The following is a 22066-nucleotide window of genomic DNA, read 5'->3' as shown; positions in this document are numbered from 1 at the left end:
TGTGCGGTGTGTTTTCAGCTCATGAAGTTACTGGCAGAACCTTCTTGTTTAGGCTCACTCCTATTGCCTGTCCCTGGTTCTCTAGTTGCTGTGACCATGTCCCCCAGTAGATGTGATAGCTTTTGGAAGGAGTGTTGCGCCTGCTGAGCTGAATCCTAGGAAAGAATGAATTTTCTTCTCTTAATACGCTACCCTGGAAGGGGTTGTCCTACTTGCAGAGGTTCTGGGGACTCTTCTAGTGAACACCTTGGTTATGATGGTTGTAGGAAGACTTGGTGGTTTGGATATCCAAGCTGCCGTTCTGTTGCTTATTCTGTGACTGAAAGGTGATAAGATGTGCCTTAATAAAAATGTCAAAGGATTTATGTAAATTACAGATTACTCCAGTAGAAAGAAGCTACAAAATACCTTTAGTATCTTTCTAAATGTCTTCTGCTCACTGTTACAAGCAAAAATGATGAGTATGTTGAAGTTGACAGCTGCTTTTGATTCAGTTACATGTTCACATGATGTGAAGCTTATCTCAAGATGGGGGAACATGATTGTTTGTACTGTGCTAAAAGGTTGATATTATGTGAAGCGAAACATCAAAGCAGTTTCTATTGCTCTGAACTTTAAAACTCACAGCTGACTTAATTAGAAAATAATTAAAGGCACATCTTTCGCTACCCCTAAATACAGGCCCCAGATATTCTTCAAAGTATCTTTGATTTTAACATTTTGTTTCTTCCCTGAGGTGTTTCTTTTAAGATGCAGAATATGAAGATGTATCTTTGAGTGGTGATGATAACAGATCATTAGTGAAGTCGGTGCTTTTCTCATAAGACAATAAAGTGACATGTTCTGTGACCATACCCTGGTATTACAAAAAAGAAAGGTCATAAATCTAGAGGTTTTCCCTGAAATAGCCAAAGTTGAGGTCACACTTCTTTTCTTTTTAATACTTAGTAGCTCAAAACAGCTCTTGAAGCAGCTTAATGAAGCCCATGGTGAAGATGCTAGTATGCCACCCTTCCTTTTTTTATTCCTTCTCACCCCCCCCTTAAATTTTAATCAAGGGTCTTGTATTAAAATGAGCTTGGTTTTAGCTAGGCCTTTATGGTCATTGCTGGGAAATTGCTGTGATACGTAACACAGCTTTTACTGCACTGTCTAGTTCCGCAAACGTTACGTGGAGAATTCAAAATGGGAGCTCTGCGCTGTGTGTCTGGATTTGAACTTGTACACAGCTAGTAACCTGTATGCTTTCAACTTCAGAAATAGATCTGGAAAATAATGGCAGAAATATCTTTCAGAAGGCATTTCACATTTGGTAGTGATTGCATCAGAAACACAAGGCAGTAGAGGGGTATTTATTATTCTAAGGATTATAGAAACATAATTGTGAATACTAGCATTGGTATTTCATTATCTTGTAGGTATGAGCCTTACAGTGTGCTAAGCACAATAATTAGAAATGTGACAATCCCTGGATGTGGGAAGGAACTGCTTTTGTTTAGGTGCTTCCAGAGATCCTTTGTCGTTCTTCCCTGTCCCCTCGCTATATGCTGCCAAATGGACCTCAGTACTGCTGTCACAGAGGAACCCAAAATTTGAACTGACTGTTCCCAACAAAGGCAAGTGAAAAGGTTTGAAACATGGTGGGGGTACTTGGCAGCGCTTGCCCTGTGCTTCTCATAGTTTCAGTGTGGGTTTGTGACTGCATGCTCACACAGACTAACTCTGTTACAAGTTGTTAACACAAAGTTATTGGGTTGCTGAGCCCCACAGGTTACCTGTAGATAGGTAGTATTTTCTTTCAGGTTCATGACTTCACCATACTCCACTTTTTTTGGAATATATATATGAGGAACATTTTGATGAAAACATGGTAAACTAACTATTAAGCACAAGCTGTCAAAACACAAACTGGTGCAACTCGGTACTCTTTCTGTTTGGACATTTTGTAGAGGGTGCTGAGCACAACCATGTTTCCAGTCTCCTAGATTATGAACCAAGAAGAGCTAGTGATGTCTTGCAAGGAGTATCGTGGAGCATTTCATCCTATTTCCGTTGGTTGTTCCTTGTAACATCTCAGCCACACACCTAGGAGTGGATGCTGCAGGTGTAAGACCGTTTTAGAGTGTGGCTGCCATGGCTTGAGCAGAAGGTGTGGTTCCACTGCAGATTCAATTTAAACTAATGAAGTTAGGGTTTTGCCCTGTGCCTTCCTTGAACCAGATCTCTGTGTGGTTGCCAGAAGAGCTGCTCTGGTGCTTGAGTGGATGAAGCAGTGTGCAGGTGGGGAGGCTGACAGGGAGGGTGGGACCTCACAAAGCCCTGCCTGGGCTTGGCTTACCCCATGGAGCTATGCTTTGGGAGGAAGAGCCTCAGTAGATGGTACAGTGAAGACGTGCCTTGGAGTGCTTGGGCAGATTTCTTAATTGTATACAGATGTTGCAGGTAAGTGGAAGGTGGAAAAGTCTGGGCTTTTTGGTTTTGTGTGGTTTTGGTTTGTCTTCTTTTTATGAATAATGCTTCTGAAAGGAGATAAGAAAGGAGAAAGCAGTAGAACTTTCTGAATGAATGTTTTCTGCTTTTGTATCTGACAGAAGGTGGAGCAGCAAATAGGATTGCAATATATCCAACAGCCCTTGGATTTACTTGCAGATTCCTGATTTTAAAAATATATGCTTTTGTGTATTTCTAGCTCTTCATATATTCTGTGGCTTTCCAGTCCCCTCTCTTAATGGCTCCCTGTGGCAGGTGTAACAGGCCAGTGCATTCATTTAGAGAATAAAGTTGAAGGCACTCTTCTAAACATATTGAAATGTATTGTAAATGTCATACCACACCAAACGGTAACTGCACTCTCTCCTGGGCTTTAGTCTCAATTTTTCACCACAAGTGTGAGCCTGTTAATGGAAATAGAGTTTTAGTCCTTGGCTTTTTAAAATTGCAGGTAAGTTCCCTTGCTTGCCAGTGTTGACAGAAGGTTGGAAGTGATTTGTTAATGTTTAACAAATGTATCATCAGTATTTGTTTTCATGCCACGTCATAAAAAGTTTCACACTGAAACTATCTGCCTGTAATCAACCTTGTGCTGTGATTTTACTTTGTTGTTTTGGGCTCTTGGTTATGGCATGGCAGCAACTGCTGTTTTCACAAGTGCAGGCAGTTTTTTGATACCGTAACTGCTCAACAGGAAGAAAGTGTCTTTTACTGCGTGAAAGACAGAGAAATGCAGGTGAAAAAGAACCTACAGCAAGAGAAGAGGCGGCTCCTCTTGACTGGAGGTCTTGCTCTGCTGTTGGACCACTGGAAGGAGAAGAGGCTGGAGGCTGGGCTGTGCACTCCTGCCTTTCTTTAGTCACAGAATGGGAGCATCTGAATGTCTTGACTCCTGACTCTGTAATACCTTATTCAGCTCATTTAAGAGAGGGAGAGCACAACCTGGTGAGCTGCTGGACAAGCTGCGAACAATGTCACCACTCTTTTTTAATTTCTTTGTCTTCTGTTTTCTTTTTTTTCTTTTTTCTTTCACCCCCCCCCCCCCCTTTTTTTTCCCTTCTTTTTCTCTTTCTCCTTTTCTCTTTTTCTCCCCCACAAACCTGACAATGAAAAATAGGACAGGGCTTGGGTGTGTAAGTCAGGATCATGGTAAATAGCAGAGCTGCGTATGCCGTTAATATAAGAAAAATACGAAGTTTAAAAATACATAAAATGATACCTCATTATTTGGCAGATTAGATCTGATTTTTTACCTTGGTTGTTTTTATTGTACAAGACATGAAGATGTTCCCTCCCTTCCTTGTTCTCTTAGATCTTCCACTTACAAATGTGCAAACCTGCTTTGGGTACTTTGTCAGAGCAAACAGGGAACAAGTATGGACAGCTACCGGCAGACTGGGTAGCATCAGCAGGAGCAGAAGGACCAAAGCCTGACTGACACTGCTGAGACCCAAAAACATTTGGCAGTTTGAAGGCAATTCATTTCATAATAGCCTCTGAACACAGCCCTTAGATGAATGCAGTGTAGTGTGATGCTGAGAAATGGGTGTAAATATTTAGATCTGTGTACGACGAATTTTGGTTCTAATTGGTATCCCTCAGGAGTTAATCGTGAAGTCACCTGTGTTTTATTGAGAGCTGAAAAAAGGAGCAATGACCATTAACAGCCTGGAAGTTACTGGAAGACCATGTGTGTGTCTGGTCCTCAAGGGATGTGGCGTGTCCTGACCAGGAGGAAATTGTGTGGCCTCTGATGCTTCCTTCTTCCATGGCTCAAAGCTTCTCTCTATGCAGCTCTTATGTGAAGAGTTAAAACATCTACCTTGAGCAAAGGGGATGTTGTGAAAGTCAAGCACTTTGGGTGCTTCAGCCTACTTGTGCAGCTGTGGCTGAGCATCACTCCTGATGGGCTCTTTCCTCCATGCCAGTGCAGTGTGCCAGAATTAACAGGGAAGAGGCTGGGACAGGGCGTTACTGCTCTTGTGCTCTCAGAGAGCTCTGCCATGAGCTGGGTGTGTGGGATGAGGCATCTGTGCAACCAAGCTGCCTGGAAAGAAGGACAAACCCTGGGTTGTCAGGTGTGGTGGATGCTGGGACTGTGAGGAGGTCGTGAGCCCTGTAGTTTGAATGTTTAATATTAGTGGTGTAGGGAGCTGGGCAGGCAGCATGCAGGGCCCCATCTCCTGAGGAAGGAGCCAAGAAAGCTGAACAGCAAGTAGAAGTATGGCTTGGGGAGCTCCTGCTGGGAGCTGGAGTGGAGGTTTGCACTGAAACTGGGTGCTTTATGTAGTTAACTTCAATGGGGCTGGTGGCCCATGCTGCAGGTGACAGATTGGTGGGAGCTCTGAAGGTGAACCTCATCTGGAAAGAACCATGAGCCAGTGCTATACAAACAGTGATGATGTTTATGACAGCAGCTTATGTATGTGCTGTGTTTTGTCATCTTTTCTTCCACTGCCTGTTTTGGTTTTGTTTGCCAGGACTGGCTGGACTAGGTTTGAGCTGGTACCATCAGTTCAACCTTCAGTATTTTGTGTGTTCTTTTAAATCTCTTTCTTAGTGACTGTGCTGCTTGAAGAGGTCACAGAACAATACCTGGCTGCTTATGAATACTTTCCAGGGGATGTTTATCAATGCCACTTAGCAGAAGTCTGTTAAGCAAGCCTAAAGCAAGCCTTTTGTAAACACCAGTATATTGAGTAATTGTTAACTGTAAATCCCTCCTTCTGGGCTGCTGTTCTCCTGGAGATTTTGAAGATGGTTGCTGATAATGGGCAGGTGGTTGAAATAACTGTCCAAGCTGAAGTCTAGCAACCACAGCCTAACGCTAGTCCCTTGACTTCTTTTGCAGGATGAAGTGGGTATACTTTAGATGTAGATTGAGACTGACTTTGAAGCTTCTTTTATCAGTGTGACTCCAGCTGACTTCCTCCAGCAGGCTACAGGGTGCTTTGGCTGTTCTCCAGAGAACTTGTTTGAAAGTAATTGTAGAAAGCAGGATTTTTCTTTCTCTATGCATTAACACAACAGATACATGAAGTATATGCTAAGTACTTAAAATTTGGGTGTTGACACACAGTGGCAGTGTGTGAAAGCGGGTGAGAGACTGAAGTTTGTGAAGCTGCTGCCGACTAATTGCACTTTTGTATTGCGTGTTTGCCAATAAAAAGAAAGAAGTGCATCATTTAATTTTTGGCTAGACAGGCAAATACAGAGCAGTTGCATGGAAGTGTTTGCTCTGGCACTCTTCATTGCTCATGAGAGTCTTTGCTCATGACCTGAATTCTGGGAAGGTGTCCAAGCCCTGTGCAGGCTGAACTGCTTATCTCTTGGGTTATGTGTTTTTATTGTTTTGCACAACAGAATACACAGACCTGCTTAGCAAATACCTATGCAATTATGGCTCTGTGTCCCGTTTCCAGTTCTACACCCCACACCCCAAACTGTGAAGGCAATGCAATTAAAGCTCTCCTTCCAGGGAGGTCTTGTTCTGCAGTTCCAGTTTGTTCTTTTGCCTTGAACCTTGATGGTGTCTCTTTTCCTTTTCTCTTAATTTGAAAATGCTCTGTGATAATGTGACATATTCAAGGTGACCTGTCATCTGTCATCTGTCTCTGGAGGAAAAATTAATTCTCTGAGCAAAATAAGTTGTGTTGTGTTTTTATTTGAATACTTGCACAACTTACAAAGTGCATGAGGAATTCTTGCCTTGTGCTTTTGCACCCACGTTGTTGGTGTAACAGCAGCCTCTTGGAAAAAGCTGCTATAAGAGTGGTTCAAGAGCTTCTGAAACTCTTGAACTCCGTTTTCATTGCTGGAAGAGAGTCACGTAGGGTAACAGATGTGCAGAGCCCTCAGCTGGTGCCTGGGGAGGCTGAAAACTCTGCACGGGTGGCAGAAATAAGAGTGGCTCTGTTGCTGTCTCTCAGTGTAGTGTGTAGCTGTTTCAAAATGCTCTGGTGGAAATATAACTTAACGTGAAATATACCCTGACTTGCTGCTGGTGGTAGGATCCTGAAGCTATCCGGGCTGCCCATTATGAGTTGTTTCCCACAAAGCTGAGACTTACTGCAATCTTTCTGTTCCCTTTCTGAAGCTTAGGTAACGTGTTGATTGCATCTCACAAAGGAATGGAAATGTGCAGGTACAAAACTTTCTACAGATCTTTAGTTAAGCCATAAGCAGGTCTTGCAGAGAGACCCTGCTGGTGCTCCAGTCAAAACAGAGGCAGCAGTGGGAGCAGATGCCATTTGGGGCATCAGGGTATCCATTCAAAAGAGAAGCTTGTAATCCATACAAGGAAAAAGATTTTTAATCGTAACTTACCCTTTTGTAGCCATCCATGTAAAAGTCTGGTGCAGTTTAGCTTATAAGTAGATTGTATGCATTAGTTAGTTCCTTTGCATGCAAACTACTTGAGGGTTTTTTGTTGCCCTTTTAGAGGCTACTGGAAGAATTTCCAGTACTAAGTGGAGCTGATGCTATCCCTGACCTTGGGTCATTTGAGTCAGAAGATGTTTTTAGAACAGTGTTGCTTTTTTAGAACAAAGGAGGACCTGGAAGTTTTGGAAAGTTGGGTAAATAAGACAGTGTTTGTATGGCCTGCAGCAGCTTGGACTCTTTACAGCAGAGACTATAGCAGGAGCATTGGTTTTCTTTCTGTTCTGGCCTGCATCTCCAGCCCCATTCCTCTCTCTGCTTTCCCTCCAGCGTTGGTGGCACCCTGTGAGTGCTCTGCGCAGGGAGGGAAATGGGTTGTGTCCATGGCTGCTGACTGAAGCTGTACTGTTGTCTGTTCTGTGTGTTTATCTAGAGAAAAGTAAGCATCCTATGTGTGTTTACTCTCTCACACAGTTGTTTGACATAGTTTGGTTCTTGCCCTGGACAGTCCAGCATCTGCCCTAGTTACAAAAGTCAATCTGCTTTTAACTCAGAACAGTTGAGATCTGTGAATGCTCCCAGCAAAGGAGACTTGGCATTACCTTTTCCCTGGACTTCTGTATATTTATTGCAGGACAGAGGTTACCCCTTTTCCCCCTTTCCCTTTGGAATGGCATATACTTGAGCTTCCTTCCCATCCCACAGTTGTGCCTCTTGGCACTCGTTCTTCTGGGATGAAGTGCTGCAGGACTTATTTCAAAGGGCTTTTTCTTTGGTCGGGAAGCTCCTGGGTTGGTTGTCCTCAGCGACAGGCCTCTTCTGGATCTGGCAAGATTATGAGCGCCTGCTTTCCGCCAACCATTCCTATCACAAGACAGATAAAAATAGGCAGATACATCTTTAATGAATTTACAAACCTCAAAGGATTCGGCTTTCTTTTAAAGTAGGCATCTGGCTTTCCATCCCGTGCTTTGGCTTCCCTTGGTTACTTCAGAATCACTGTGTGCTCCTTGCCCTGACTCCCACAGCACAAACCTTTTGTGTGATACTGGAGGTAATTTCCAGTGAGGAGTGGGATTTAGGAATGGTTTTTAGAAGCAAGGTGGTTTGTTTCTACAGAACTGATTATCTGTCACAGTTTAATCTGTAGACAGCAGTACTTGAAACAGCCCAGGATACCTTTTGTGAAAAACCTGCATGTAGGTCCATTTCGCTGTGTCTGGCAGAGCCCGAGGGGCTTTTCACCAGACTAGTTGCCTGCAGATGGAGCAAACCCTGAAAAACCCTTTGTTAGGAAGAATAAATCAAATCTGTTCTCATCCTAATCACATCAGTCTTTTCTAGAATGAAGCACAGGGAACAGCATGTCTTGGTCTTTGCAATTATGTGACCTGTATAAGCTTTTTTTTTCTTCTTATTAACCCAACAATTGATGTAAGAGGGACAAGGTTAGAACTTTTTGGCTTATAAGCAAATATCCACTATGTCCTCTCATTTGATGCATCTTTTGTATTTCAAAATGCAAAGGGAAGAGCTTTCATTTCTAGATTTGTGTGTGACCTCTGGTTTAGTCGGTATGTGGTAGACACTACATGTCAGAACAAAGAATGCTATTCTTTTTCCTCCTCTTTCTGCTTTTACTGATTCCATCTTTGGAAAATAGGATTCCTTTTGAGTTCTGTGTTATTGCAGGCCGCTGATTATGTGTCTTAGCAGGGTCATGCAAATGACTATGTTTTTCTTTAGCAGCAAGTTGATAGGAAGAGTGTTAAATTATTCCCTCAGCTGCATTTTGGAGTTTCAGTGTACTGAGAGGCTGTTATGGAAAGCTGTATTATTTGTGGTTTCAGTAAAAATACCTTAAAGCAGGAAAGTTGTTTTGAATAAAATAACAGAATATTCAAGTTTATCATGCAGCTAAAGTTCAATATCTTCTGTATGCCTGCCTTTTTCAGCCATGCTTCCTTTCCCATTGAAGACACGTTGCTTCATTGTCACATCTGATCAACTGCATAATCTGACTTTGATGCTTTAGAGGAACAGTTTATTCTGCAGGGCAGATTATAAACATATTATTTATAGGCAAATCATGAAGCACAGTAGGAAACATTTAAAACATTAAGACTGATTAGAAGTATTAATAAAGGGAATGCTACTTCTGAATGTGAAAGGACAGAATGACATTTGCAGTTCTGTAATTTTAAGATACTTTCTGGATAAGCGTGTCCCATTATTTGTTCCAGTAGCAGTTGTGTTCAGTGTTAATAGTCAACTTCTGAGTATGCAAGTTTTACATTTGAATTTATTAAGTGTATACCTTTCTAAGCAAGTGTGTGAAAGTTTTGGAATGCATGAAACTTGTCTCAGCAACCCTGTAATATCATGAAGAGCATATGGCGATTTGCGTCATTTCAAGTAGTGTTTTCCCATACTAATTCTTTTTGCTGCAGGCCCCAAGTCAAAATGTGAATGGTGCGTATCTAATAGACATCACAGCTGTCCCATGCTGGAGAGCTGACAGGTCCTTCTGGTTGCAGAGGAAAGGTATCATCTGCCTGACGAGGTACTATGGACCGGGGTGGGCAGAACCATGCAAGCTTGGCTCTGCTGTGGTGCAGAGGTAACCCGTGAGATTGTCCATTAGCTTCCAGTGAGACAAATTCAGCTGGGAGGTTGACAAGTCTAAATTTCCGAAGCTGTCGGTTATCTGCTTAGGCATGCCTCATAGCTCTCGCCTCAGTAGATACACATTCTCTAGCTGTTTTGGGCTTGCAAATCTGGACAAGGATTGTCCGTGCACGTGGCCTGCTGTTGCAGTTGATGTGGCCTTCTGTTCTTGTTCGGGCTGTTGAGTTGTCTCCTGTTGCTAAGACAGGTAGCTTCAGTCCTGGTGTCTGTTGTAGTTTCCTACTGTAGCTGTTTTATGAGGCCTTCAATCTCTCTGAAGTTGAGAAGGATAAAACAAAACCAGGAAGAAAAAAGTTCTGCACTTGTAGTCAATATGATGTACTTTGACTAATGGCTTCACTGGTGGTGAACAAATCCTCTTTCAAAACCCATATTAGTATGTCTGAAGTCTGAATTACTCTCTGGATCTGATAGGTCCAGATCCTAAGATTTAAACTTGTACATACTGAGTTTTGGCCTTACTGATTTAATCAGGGAGCATTTCAAACTCTTCTAGGGGGGGAAAAGGTGATAAACTCTTCAAAGAGTAATGTAAAGGATTCCAGCAAAGAGTAGGACATCTTATCTCCAGTTTTGCCTGGAAATGACTTTAATTTCTTGCTTTTCAGAAGTGACCAACCCACACCCTAGAAAATTTGTTATAGGATGTTTGGCTTGCATGGCATGAGCGGGTTGTGAAGTTGTTGACTGGGTAGAGCAGCATGAAGCTGCTAAGGAAGTATCTTGATGCTTTGTCCATGCAATGCCTCCTGTAGTGCTTGGACCTTGTTTTGCTAGCTTAGCTTTCCTTCCAGAGTTAATTTCCTGACAGGTTAGTGAGCAGAGTTTCCTTCACCAAGGGTTTGAATAAGCGCTGGGAGGCAGTGAGACCTCACAGCTATAGGAAGGGGGAGTGAAATACCCGATTTGTCCTTGAGTGCAGCAAGCTACTGGGTTGTGCCTCGCACAGGAAAATTTAACACTCATGTTTGAGCAAGTCTGGGTGATAATGTTTTAGTGTTTGCTCCCTAGAGCAAATAAAAGCTGTTAAGAGTATGGTATGACATGAATTGGTGGCTGTGTTGCCTAGCCTAACACTGCTTTCTTCTATCCCTCATTTCTGCCAATACAGCTCTTGGCAGGGCTGTGATATGTAAGATCAGGGAACTCCATAAACTGACTCATCTAGGAAAAAAGAGGGAGTGTGGCTGCTTGAGCACGTCTGCCAGCAGAAGAGAGTATATCTCCACTGGAGCTTTAATCTTGCCAGTCAAGATGCCTGGGATGTGAGAGGGCTGGATGGGGTGTGGGATGTTTTGCAATGCATGGACTAGATCCTACACAGTAGCTCTTTGCTGTGATGTGTGTTGCAGAGAGGCCTTAGTGTCTGTGGAGAAGGTGACACAGGTTCAGCAGAGCTTGCTAATAGTGGCTTCATACCAGCTGTGTCAGAACATTGAGGCAATTTACGTGTGGGGTTTTTTGCATCTTACTGTTCCCTGCTGGTGTTTTGCCTCTCCACAGCAGAGGATTAACTGTACAATGTTGGGGTTTTTTTTGTTGTTGTGTTTTCCCTTAAATCTGATTTCTTTCTTAATGGTGGTTTAAGTGGATGCAGTACACGGTGTAGTGGTACCAACTGCTCATAAGTCCCGAGCATAAGAAAATAAATAGTAGCTTCAATTTTGAATTACTTGCTGTTGGGAAATCTTAAATAGGATGCATGGCTTCCTATTGATCTAATGGAGAGTGTCTATTTTCAAGAAGTAACTTCTGGTGCTAGTCTGAACTGATATTCTAACACATCCCTAATAAGTCCTTTGAAGCGTTTGTCATCTCATAAACAACTCTTGTAACTGCTCTCAATCTTCTCTCTTGGCTAGCTAAAGTGACAAACTGAAGAGCAGTCATCTTTTAGTAAAATTAAACTGGCAATGGGTACATGTTAAAAATGGCAGGAAATCTATCTTTTTAACTTAAAGATTATATTTGAGGTAAAACTTCTTACATATGTATTTATAGTTCACTTTTGTCGCTGCAAATAACAGCTAATGAGGAACAAGCAGTATTTCATTGTTGAAGTCTAACCATTCTTTACTTAGTACTTAGAAAATGCCTATCAATGGGTAATCTACACTGTGCAGAACTCCTGTAAACATACCGAGTCTCTGCCAAAGCTGGCTTAAATAAGTTTTGAGAAATATGAAGTATGCACTAATGCCAAGCTTGCAGCAAGTGCTGAGGTGTGTTTTGCTTTCAGTGTTATTGCAGGCACACTGTGGTATTAAGTGTAAAGACCAGGCTAAGCGTTAATTTTTAGGTTCATAGTCCTTTTAGACTTCACTGTGCAAGTAAGTTTTGCTGTTTCTGGTTTGTCTTCTACAGGAAGGATTAAAGGAATTTTCCTTCTTTAGTGTAAATGACAGCTCTTTGTCCTATGCCTCCAGAAGAGTTGATGACAATTACATGCACTTGACACCTGTGAAAATCAGGTTTCAAACTCTTGAAGTTCAAAAAAGCCTTTTTGTATTTTGACCTGGTGAAGGTGATATTGAAAGGTAATTTGGAGAAAGCACTTGAGGTCTGTAAGCCTCAAATGTAGTTCTGCATTTAGCTGACTCTTTTCTAAACACTTGCTAAAATGCTAAGCTGTTGTGACAGGTACTTTAAAAAAAATGGACTTGGCAGCAGTGCTTTCTTAGCAGCTTGCTTTGTGCGTAGCAATAAGAACAAACTTGCTTTATGACTTGTCATGCTTTAAAGTTAGTCAGTGACACCCAACAGTTTCCTTGGAGGCACTTAGGTGCGGTGTGTGCATGCTGGAAGAGGTGGCTGCCTCCAGGTATCTGAGGACATTAGGTGATTTAAAGTGCACATCTGTAGGAAGAGAATTTGCTTTCCATTTCCTTTTTAACATGCACTTGAAACCCCTTTGGCTTTTCAACTGTCGAAGTGAGGTACTGCTTTTTTACTTTGGCTTTCACAGTGAGGACAGACACCCATTGCCATAGTTACTAGTTAACAGCAACTGGCTTTGCTGTTCTTTTCGGTACCCATGGGTAACCAAGCTGTACTGCCTCCAGTTTTCTTTTGAATTACTCTGTATCACCAAGCAGACTATACTGCTTGACTTACCCGTCTGCTGATTAGCTGCAGTCAGCTCTTCTTTATCTCAGTTTTGTTTTTTGCTCATTATGCACTGTGAATAGTACTTTTAGAATCATAGAATAGTTAGGGTTGGAACGGACCTTAAGATCATCTAGTTCCAGTCCCCCTGCCATGGGCAGGGACACCTCCCACTAAACCATGTCACCCAAGGCTCTGTCCAACCTGGCCTTGAGCACCGCCAGGGATGGAGCATTCACCACTTCCTTGGGCAGCCCATTAAGTAAAGAATTTCTTCCTCATATCCAATCTAACCTTCCCCTGTTTAAGTTTTAACCCATTACCCCTTGTCCTATCACTACCGTCCCTAATGAAGAGTCCCTCCCCAGCATCCCTATAGGCCCCCTTCAGATACCGGAAGGCTGCTACGAGGTCTCCACGCAGCCTTCTTTTCTCCAGGCTGAACAGCCCCAACTTTCTCAGCCTATCTTCATACAGGAGGTGCTCCAATCCCCTGATCATCTTCGTGGCTCTCCTCTGGACTTGTTCCAACAGTCCCATGTCCTTTTTATGTTTTAAAGAAAAGAAGATTGATGTTTTTGCAGGCCAGACAGCTATAGGTTACCTTCTGCTGTGCCCTCTGAGAGTAGGGCAGGAAGACAGCAGCTGCTGCAGGGAGATCAAACCACATTTGTTACTCTGAACCAGACAGCAGGGTAAGCTGCAAGCCAAGGCAGAACCTTCCCTGGGAAGGGGTGGGCTTCTGGAGAGCTGGATGTCACAAGTGTAAAGTTTCATTTCCTGGCCTTCTATAGCAAATCCTTAACCTGATTTGATAAGTGTCTGTATGTCCTGGACTGCTGAGCATTTATACTATGATACAGTATAAATGGCTTCCCAACTGCTTCTTTAAAGTGATCCCCTGAGCATGGATGCTGTGGTGACTTTGCTAGAGGACAGTTTTTTGTTTGATGTGGTGGACCATTGCCTTGTGCAAAGAGCACCCTGATGCTAGGGCATTTGTGGTGCTGGAAGTGCTTGTGATGTAGGAACAGTGACTGCCTTCTGCTCGCACCAGTGGCTTGTATCCTTTCCCAGCCCTACCTGGGCTGGTTTCTTGCTCCCTGTGATGATTTCTGCTGGTGTGTCTCTTTGGGTGTAACAGGACTCCCTTTTCCACCAGGGCTTGAACTCTCCTTGGTGTTTTCCACACTGTTGTACTGGCTCAGCCTGGGTTGAGTGGGTGTCTGCAGTGAGCCCTTTAATCAACTCCCTGCTCTAGTTACTATGTCTTTGATCTCTGTCTGGTACCTCCTACAGCCACTTCTTTCCCTTGTCAGGGTAACAGCTACTTATGTGCTTGCTCTCCATGCAGGTACCTGCTGCCCTGAGTGTTTTACTGTCTGTGACTGCTTTCTTTCCCCAAATGCCACTGTTTTTGTCCTGATCCCTGTGGGACAGGACAGGTGATGATCTGCACTTTGTTTTTAACACACCCTCTTTTGGGACAACCAGCTAATTTATGTTCATGGAGTTGGTGTCTTCTAGAAGCTCTGTGTAGGAGACTACTGTTTTTTTTCAACCAGATGAATTTGCAGAAGCCTTCCCTCCCTTGCTATGTTGGTACAGCCGCATGACAGGTTGAGACACCTGTGCTTGGGCTTACTGGCTTCTGCAGATCTGCTCCCAGGAAGTTGGTGTAGAGCCAATTGCTCTGTGGGTGGATCTGAGATGTCCTTCAGAACTCTGCTAGTGAAAACAAGATGTGTTAGGAGAAGCCTTTCCTGTGGGAGGCTGTCAGAGGGACTTCCACCCTCCTTCCTGCTGTGGGGAGAGGTGTTAGGCATTCCCCATCCATTTGTTTCCGTAGCTGCCATTGCTGGGGTGGTTTTTCAGTTTACCCTGTCTCCAGGTAGTAGACATTGCCCTTCTGACCTGCTGGCAGCAGCTTGGAGCAGCCTATCCTGGTGCACAGCCTGCTGCTTACTTTAGGAAAAGTTAATGTTCCGTCATCTCCCCATGCGTGCTTCAGCCCAAGTGTTTTCTGAGGGGAAGTCACAAAATCAGGGCAGTAGCATAATCTACAAAATGCTGAGACTTACTCACTGACTTCAGATGAAATGGAAGATATTTGTCTTCCTGTATCTTCTCTACGATGTAGCTATGTGTTGGTGTTACTCAAGGCTGAATTCTCTGAACCCTACAGGAGGGGCCAGTGAGAGGAGCAGCATGCCTCAGGCGATTGTACGGTTTAAAATATATCTCTGCTATAAATTGCAACAGATGGTGGTGGGATTCTTTGAGGTGGATTTTTATTCAAGCAGTTCTTTCACACAACTTCCCTCTCAGTTCCCTCATAGAATGGTCAGGGTTGGAAAGGACCCTTAACATCATCTAGTTCCAACCCCCATCAATGCAAGTTTCTGGAAAAAAGTGTGAAAATGAACAAAGGAAGTTTAACTCTGTTTGTGCTTTGCAGGTTCAAGGGAAAGCCTGTAGGACCTTCAGTTTACTTTCTATGTACTGCTCTTCTGCCTCTACCATCACCACTCTGCTTGCCAGGAGCGGGTTCTCTGCTCTGAAAAGGAGTTTTAAGTACAAAAATACCCACAGATGATCGTTTATAGCAGGTTCTCTCCTTTTAGGGGAGCTGACTTGAGGCTCAATAGCTGTTAGGATTCTCCAGATGAGGGAAGCTTAAACAAGTGTGCAAGTGGGCTTTTACAGAGTCTGTATGTATTTTTAAGGTGTACAATATCTGTTGTAGGATCTGTGTTCACTTCTCATTAGCATTCCTTTAAGTTAGGAAAAGGTCTGTGTTGCAAGAAGGGGATTAACGTGGCTGATTAGCTGCAGGCTGTGTTTGAGGTGGCTGAGGGTTACCAGGCAAAGTGGGGTTTGGTTCTCCCAATACCCGGGAGCACAGAAGATGTTATGTTCGTTTCCAGCCAGTAATTTTTCGCTTGCTCAGGAAGGGCATCCTGTAATGTCGGTTTCCACACAGTATCTGGTTACCCCATGAAACTTGAATGCAGTCTTGAACTCTTGACCAGATATCCTATCTGCTTATACTCTTCTTTTTTTTACTATCCTTGTAAGTAGGTTGGATGTTGTTGTTGTTGTTGGGTTTGTTTGTTTTGGGGTTGGCTTTTTCTGTTTTTACCCTTTGCAAGCAAGATGCATTGTAGTTCAGCTGACTTCTCTTTTAGGTTACCCTTTATTTGGTGTTCCTGCTTAGATAAGGTCATATGTAATGGGCTTAACTTCCTGCATTTCTCCTTGTTTCTTTCTCTGCTTGTATTCAGGCAGAAAATGTTCCCTTTTTCTTTTTTGACTTGTATGGAAGAGTGTCAATGCTTGATGCAGTTGAAAAGCAGGTCTTGGGAAGTATGAGTCTCTGTCCTCCTTGAAGGCTGTGAACATGGGGAGTAATTCTTGCTTTTCATTTTGCCCTGGCTAGATAGATTAGTTCTTACGTGCTGTAAGTGTGCAGGATTTGCAGATCTCTCTTGACCTATCAATGAAAGCCAGTGTAACAATTTCATATCTGCCTCTCGTGTTGAAACGAGCTGGCTCCTCTGGAGCTTGTCCTGTTACTTGGAGTGCCAGGCTTTTTTTGCGAGTGTGGAGGTCTCTTTGGCAGATAATTATTTTCTCCTTCAACAGAGACCTCTGAACAACTACTCTAAAATGTCTTCTGATTTCAGATTCAAGGCTTGCGCTTGAAAATTGTTAATGCAACTCAAACAGGAGAGGGAAGAAATGTTGCAATCTTGCTAAATTTGAGGTAGCTCCCATCTTGTATGAGAGCTGGATGATACCCTAATGCACTGCTGAGAATCACTGAATCACAGAATGGTTTGTGTTGGAAGAGACCTTAAAGATCATCTCATCCCAACCCCCTTGCCATGGGCAGGGACACCTTCCACTAGACCAGGTTGCTCCACGCTCTGTCCAACCTAAGGAGCGAAGTTGAGCATTAGGAAGAAGAAAGCAATCACTATCAGTGCTTTGTCTTAAATAACAGTGTAATAACTAAATAAAATATCTACAGTAAAGCAAGAAAACATTTTAAAGACTATTTGTCCAAAAAGCTAAATCAATTCTTCCCCAAGAGAGGGGCTCTTGAAAAAAATCAGATAGTTACATATGCTGGTGTTGTTTTTAAGGAGGGAAGTGAGAAAACATGATCACTTTTTCAGTGTTTCATCTGTTCTTGTGGTTATTTTTGTATTTAAGCCCAACTCTCACATACTTCAATTTGCTGTATTTTAAAAATACATAGTTCTTTAATAAAATTGTCATTGGCATATGAGAGTATTTATAGATGTATATACATGCCAGGGCTGTCATGTAAAGTTAAATGTAACTTCTCATCTGAAAACATCTCACTGTCCTGAAGTGTAAAGTCTCATCACAGCCTTCATAGCTTTTTGATGAATCCTAGCCCCATGGTACTCTAATTCTAGACTGTGCTTTCGAGGTAATAAAAATAGTTCTTTTATAAATGACCACGTTAAAGTGTGTTTATATGTGCATTGATTTTTAAGGGCACTGGATAGCTCGGGTTGTCTCTAATTTGGAAAAGACAGCATCATTTCACCTCCTTGTCTCTCTGGGTTAGGTTATGATATTTAATTATGTTATTGCTTGCCAGCATCCCTCCCACAGACTCTGTGCCTCATCCAGCACACAGACTATATGGTGCTAATCTCAGCGAGGCTTTCCCCTTCTCCTTATTGTGGAATATGTGGCATGAGGCCATAAGTTTCCTGCACTGTCTCAAAGGCTTACTTTAAAAGAAGAGTTCATCATTTCAACATGGATTTCTTTTTTGTTGGTGGTGGTTTTGCTTTTTTTTTGCTATGATACTTCACAAATGTTTGTGAACGTGCCTTCTAGTAATGACATATTAACAACAGCTTCTTCCCATCTGCAAGTATACCACTACTCATGATTCTGGCTTTAAGAAGTTCGTGTTATGTGAGGGTTGATTGGGTGATTCCTGGCTGTTCACCTCGGGCTCTGTGCAGGGCCTGTCTTGCAGTCACCAGCGGCGATACTCTCATTATGCAGTGGATGCTGAAACATGGGGAATGTGTGAATAGCTGTATGAAGTTAAAATAAAGATCTTTCTAGACCAGTATCCCACCTGGCAGTTGCTAATGGTGTGTGCCAGGGGAAGAGTAGAGAAATAGATCAAATACAATGTGGTGTTTTGCCAGAACGTTTTCCTAGTTTCTTTGATTTGTAAGCCTGATAATTTTCTTGTGTGAGTTACCTAATTGCTTTTGCAGCCATATAACTTGTAGCATCTCCAGAGTTCTGTGACAGGAAATTCCACAGATAAGCTGTCACTTGCATAAAACACCCTGTCATTCTGTGACGGTTTTGAGTTTGCCTCTTGCTGGTGGCTTTGGGGTAGGATTCAGCTCTGGACTAAAAACCTACATGCAGGTGTGTGCATGCAAGTGTCTCACTGGCAATGCTGGCAGCAGAGCTGATAGCACTTCAGCTCACCACCAAGTTGGTGTATAGGTTGGGACTCAGTTGCTTATACCAGAGGTATCTAGTGTCATTTTGGGTACTGTGGGACGTGTATCCTGCCTAGTCTGCTGTTGCCACTTGATGGGTTGCAGACATCCCATTAAACCTCGGAAAACCACGTGCAGGCAATTTGGATGTGCTAGGTTTCCTCAAATATGGAGCTTGGATTTGTCTGTTAGAATTGGCTCCTGTCTTGCTGCATCACCTGGCATGGGAATGAAACTGTTGAGGTGCTTTGATCCAGATCAGTCTCCTGTTCCATCCTGCCCCCCTCTTTGCTCCCTCCTCTGTGTAGTAAGAAATATCTTGTTAGATCTATAGCTGTGACAGGCTTCTGCACATACCTCACTGCAGAGAGCACCCAGATCCTGCACATGCTTGCTTTGCTTGCAGATGTGAATGTTCATAACTCAGCAAATCTGAATTACTATCAAGTCCCAAGTCAGTTCCTCTAAAAGGAGAGAACCTGCCATTAGCGATCATATGTGGATATTTTTGCACTTAAAACTCCCTTTTCAGGGCAAGGGTGGAACCCATTCCTGCCAAGCCAAATTCACTTGAGAGGTTCCTCCTGCTGTTCCTGCCTCCTTTGCTGGGCTCCTTCCAGTTTCTGCAGCAAGGGATCTTGCTAACCGAGCCTCGCAGTTACAGTTGCTTGATAAAAACACTACCACAGAACACTTATAAAGGCTCATGTTTGCAAGTGTGTGAGGAAAACATTCTGATGATAAATCATAAATGAATTAGTTTGTTCTAAGGTTTTATCTGGTGGTTGATGAGAATAAGTATAATGATGCTGCTCAAAAAGATGTATTTAAACAGTTAGGTGGTCCTTGAATTGAGCAACAACTCTGACACGCACATACATGCATCTCCTTCAGCCCATGGTCCTGACCTGCTGTGCCTGTTCTGCCTTTCCCCACTGATTCCCTGTCATCTTCCTGGACTCCATAGCTCTCCTGTCGCAGTCACAGTTGCTCCAGAGACACTCAGATGAATTTCTATTGTTGACAAACCCACCAGTTCCCTGCAGCTTCTCCCTCTGGAGCAGTTTTGGCTGGAGTTTCAAGAGGGGAGAAACGTTGTCTTGATATGTCATATCATGAACCTTGGCTCAGGCTTTTCAGCATTTGCTGTCTGCCACAGTTTCAGTCAATACGTGCTTTTGAGGTACTGGTTTGTGTTCATTTTAAGTAACCTGTTTGCAAATAGTTGTTGCAGATTGGACACTTGGATGTGTGCTGTATTTGTCTCCTGAGAGCATTTTTAATACCTTTCCATGGCCTTATTTCCAATTAAATGTACTTAAATCCATTACTTAATGGTTATGTTCAAGTTCATGGTAAAGCTTACAGCCTATACTTGGTCAACACTTCACTTCCAAGGCATGGAATTAAGGAATCCTAGATTATACTTCATCTTAAAACTACATGGCAAAATCTGAACTGGCTGTCATTTGTAGTTCAAGTGTAGGGCTGAAAAATCCTGACTTCTCCCATTCTGCAGCTGCAGAGAAAGTAAATGAGAAGTCTCTTGAGGGGCCAGGTTGTCCCTTGGCAGTGTTTTGATGGCTCTTGTTTCTCATAAGCAAGCTGGATGTTGGGAGTTCCTCAGGGTATCTGGGTGTGGGGAGAGTTGTGTTCTGTAATTCATAAGTTTAAATGAGGATTGCTGTGCTCTTTTGGCTCCTCTTATGTTAATTCTTATTTTTTAATCTTACTATACTGGGTTTGTTCAGTGCTTTTTCTACTCCAGAGCTACCAGCAACATGTGGTCACTTTAACAGCTTGGATCCAGGCAGCAAATATCAGTGGGGTTTTTGAACAGAGACAGAACATTTTGCAAACAGCTGTCGTGGTGGAAGGCAGCAATATAGCCCTCTCGATGGGAGTACTCCTGAGCTGAAGCAGTCAGATCTGGAAGATCTTGTAATGTTAGAGAAGTTAATGTGAAAATCTAGTATCCTAATTTCAGTATTTCTACTAATGTCCTGTTGAAGAGATATATGGGACTTACTGTAAACTGAAACACAAGATTGCTGAGGTTATGGGTGCAGAGATAATGTTTCCTTGTCAAGTGTAATCTTTAGAAAAGGTTTGCGAAGCCTACTGTTTGCAGCTGATTTGCAAAATACTCCCAGGAATCTCCAGTTGCATTGGCAAATTGCTCTCTTAAGCAGAGGCAGTTTGCAAAGAGGTCTGGGGGGGGGTAGGAGCACAGATTGTGAGCAGTCCTAATACACAAGTGTGTTTGGTGCCCCCAGTTAGGGGGCAAGATGCTGTAAGCGGCTGGTGCTGCATTGCCTGCCGGCAGGGAACCTCTTTCCACCCAGCAGCTGCTGGTGTAACTCCAGTTACAGCAGTCAGTTGCTCATCTCCTATCATATATTACTAACATATAAAACTATATATCTGTGGTGAAAAGTGTTCTCTTACCTGTTCTATTGGCAACATCTGAACTAGTGATACTAAAAGCATGACTCCATGGCAGCATCACACCTGCCTCTTTACATGCGTGTGAGTTCCCTTCAAAGCATTTTGCAATCCAGCTGGGAGCAGGTGTCCCACATATGGGCAGGAAAAACAAATAGTGGTGGCTGATGGACTCTGTGCTCCTTTCCAGGCAGGAAAGGAGCACAGCTCCGTAACTGACACTCAGAAGGGTTAATTCTGTTGGGAAGTATAAATGTGTTTTGCCCAGCTTTTTCCTTTGTGGACTGGGGCACGGAGCTGTGACTCCAGTGGTAGGAGGGGACCGTGGCGCACAGTCTGCACCGTGCCTGCCCCTCCATTGAGTGCTGAAGGTGTCTTGGGAAGGCATGTCCCAGAGCATGCTCCTTGGTTGTCCTGCTATGGGCTGCACAACCTGTATGCTGTATGCCTGTGTGGGAAGGTGGCTGGAAGCAGGTGTGCTTCATTTCTAGTATAATTATGTGGCCATGTAAAACTGCTTAGGAGTCCAAAGAGGGGAGAGCATGTGCTCCTTATATTACCAGTAACATCAAGATGTTGCTGGTTTTGATCAGTGCTTTTCCTTAGGATAGGACTGAGCTTCTAGAAATGTGGTATTTCCTTGTCTGGTTCAGCCTGTAAGATGTTTGGGGCTCTTGTTAATTTTCCAATAATGTAAATGAGTAAGATGTATTAGATTGAGAAATTACAAACAAAATGCAGCTTACTGAAGCAAAACCGGGAGGTGTGGTGGCATCTCAAGCTGTACACCCCACAGCATTATCTTTTCTTAGGATCACTTGCATCCTTTGTAGTTTGCTTGTTTAGACTGTTTTTCTGAAATGCTGATTTTATAATATTACAGCCAGCTGTGGCTGGTTTCTTCCCTCTTTGCATCATAAGAACCATTTGATTAAAAGCATGTAGTAAGCTCCCTTTAAGTCTCCATGTTTCCACACTTTGATGTTGCCACATTATTTTTCCTTTCTATAAAACTCTTTGCTCTGTGTGTGCATACGTGGGCATAGGTGTGTGTCACCTTGGTATGTTTATAGAGCCTATGTAACTATACTGATCTTCCATTAAGATTTACTAACTAATTAATGAATGCATGAATAACTCATTTTATTAGGGCTTACTAATGAATGGTCTTAATCAAGGACAGAGCTTTGCCATCTTGAGAGAACTTTCTTAGGCTCAGGGATGCCTTGTAGTTTATGTGCAAAGGTGACACGCTTTACTATGCTACTGTAACTTTTGGCATTCATAACACAAGTCAGTGAGATGGAAATAATTGTTTGGATGCTAAATGAATTCCTTTTAAAAAATAGAAAACTGAATACCTTTTCTGCACTGTGTTCCTCTCCCCCTTCCCTGCACTGTGCAACTAGGCTTTAGAGAAGTCTTTAACATGAACCTGTGATGTT

At 42.9% G+C, this 22066-nt stretch overlaps 1 protein-coding gene across 3 annotated transcripts in view; it reads left to right on the top strand.

Moving 5' to 3' along the window:
* Positions 1 to 22066, top strand: part of RASSF3 (Ras association domain family member 3) — a 54694-nt gene that overhangs the window by 12250 nt on the left and 20378 nt on the right. Inside the window, exon 1 of one of the 3 annotated variants that reach the window (XM_061348508.1) lies at positions 2419 to 2442. The exons of the other annotated variants lie outside the window; for them this stretch is intronic. Coding sequence (XP_061204492.1) covers positions 2434 to 2442 — 9 coding nt within the window. The 5' untranslated portion in view covers positions 2419 to 2433. Of the gene's footprint in view, positions 1 to 2418; positions 2443 to 22066 lie in introns of those variants that run through there. 3 annotated transcript variants of the gene reach the window in all.

This window comes from Neopsephotus bourkii, unplaced genomic scaffold (assembly GCF_033783945.1).
Source record: "Neopsephotus bourkii isolate Nb327-2 ecotype Australia unplaced genomic scaffold, CSIRO-AGI_Nbou_v1 NB_359, whole genome shotgun sequence".
NCBI classification, from domain to species: Eukaryota; Metazoa; Chordata; class Aves; order Psittaciformes; family Psittacidae; genus Neopsephotus; species Neopsephotus bourkii.
The sequence above is the reverse complement of the archived record's forward strand: the minus strand, read 5'-3'. Positions and strand labels throughout refer to the sequence as shown.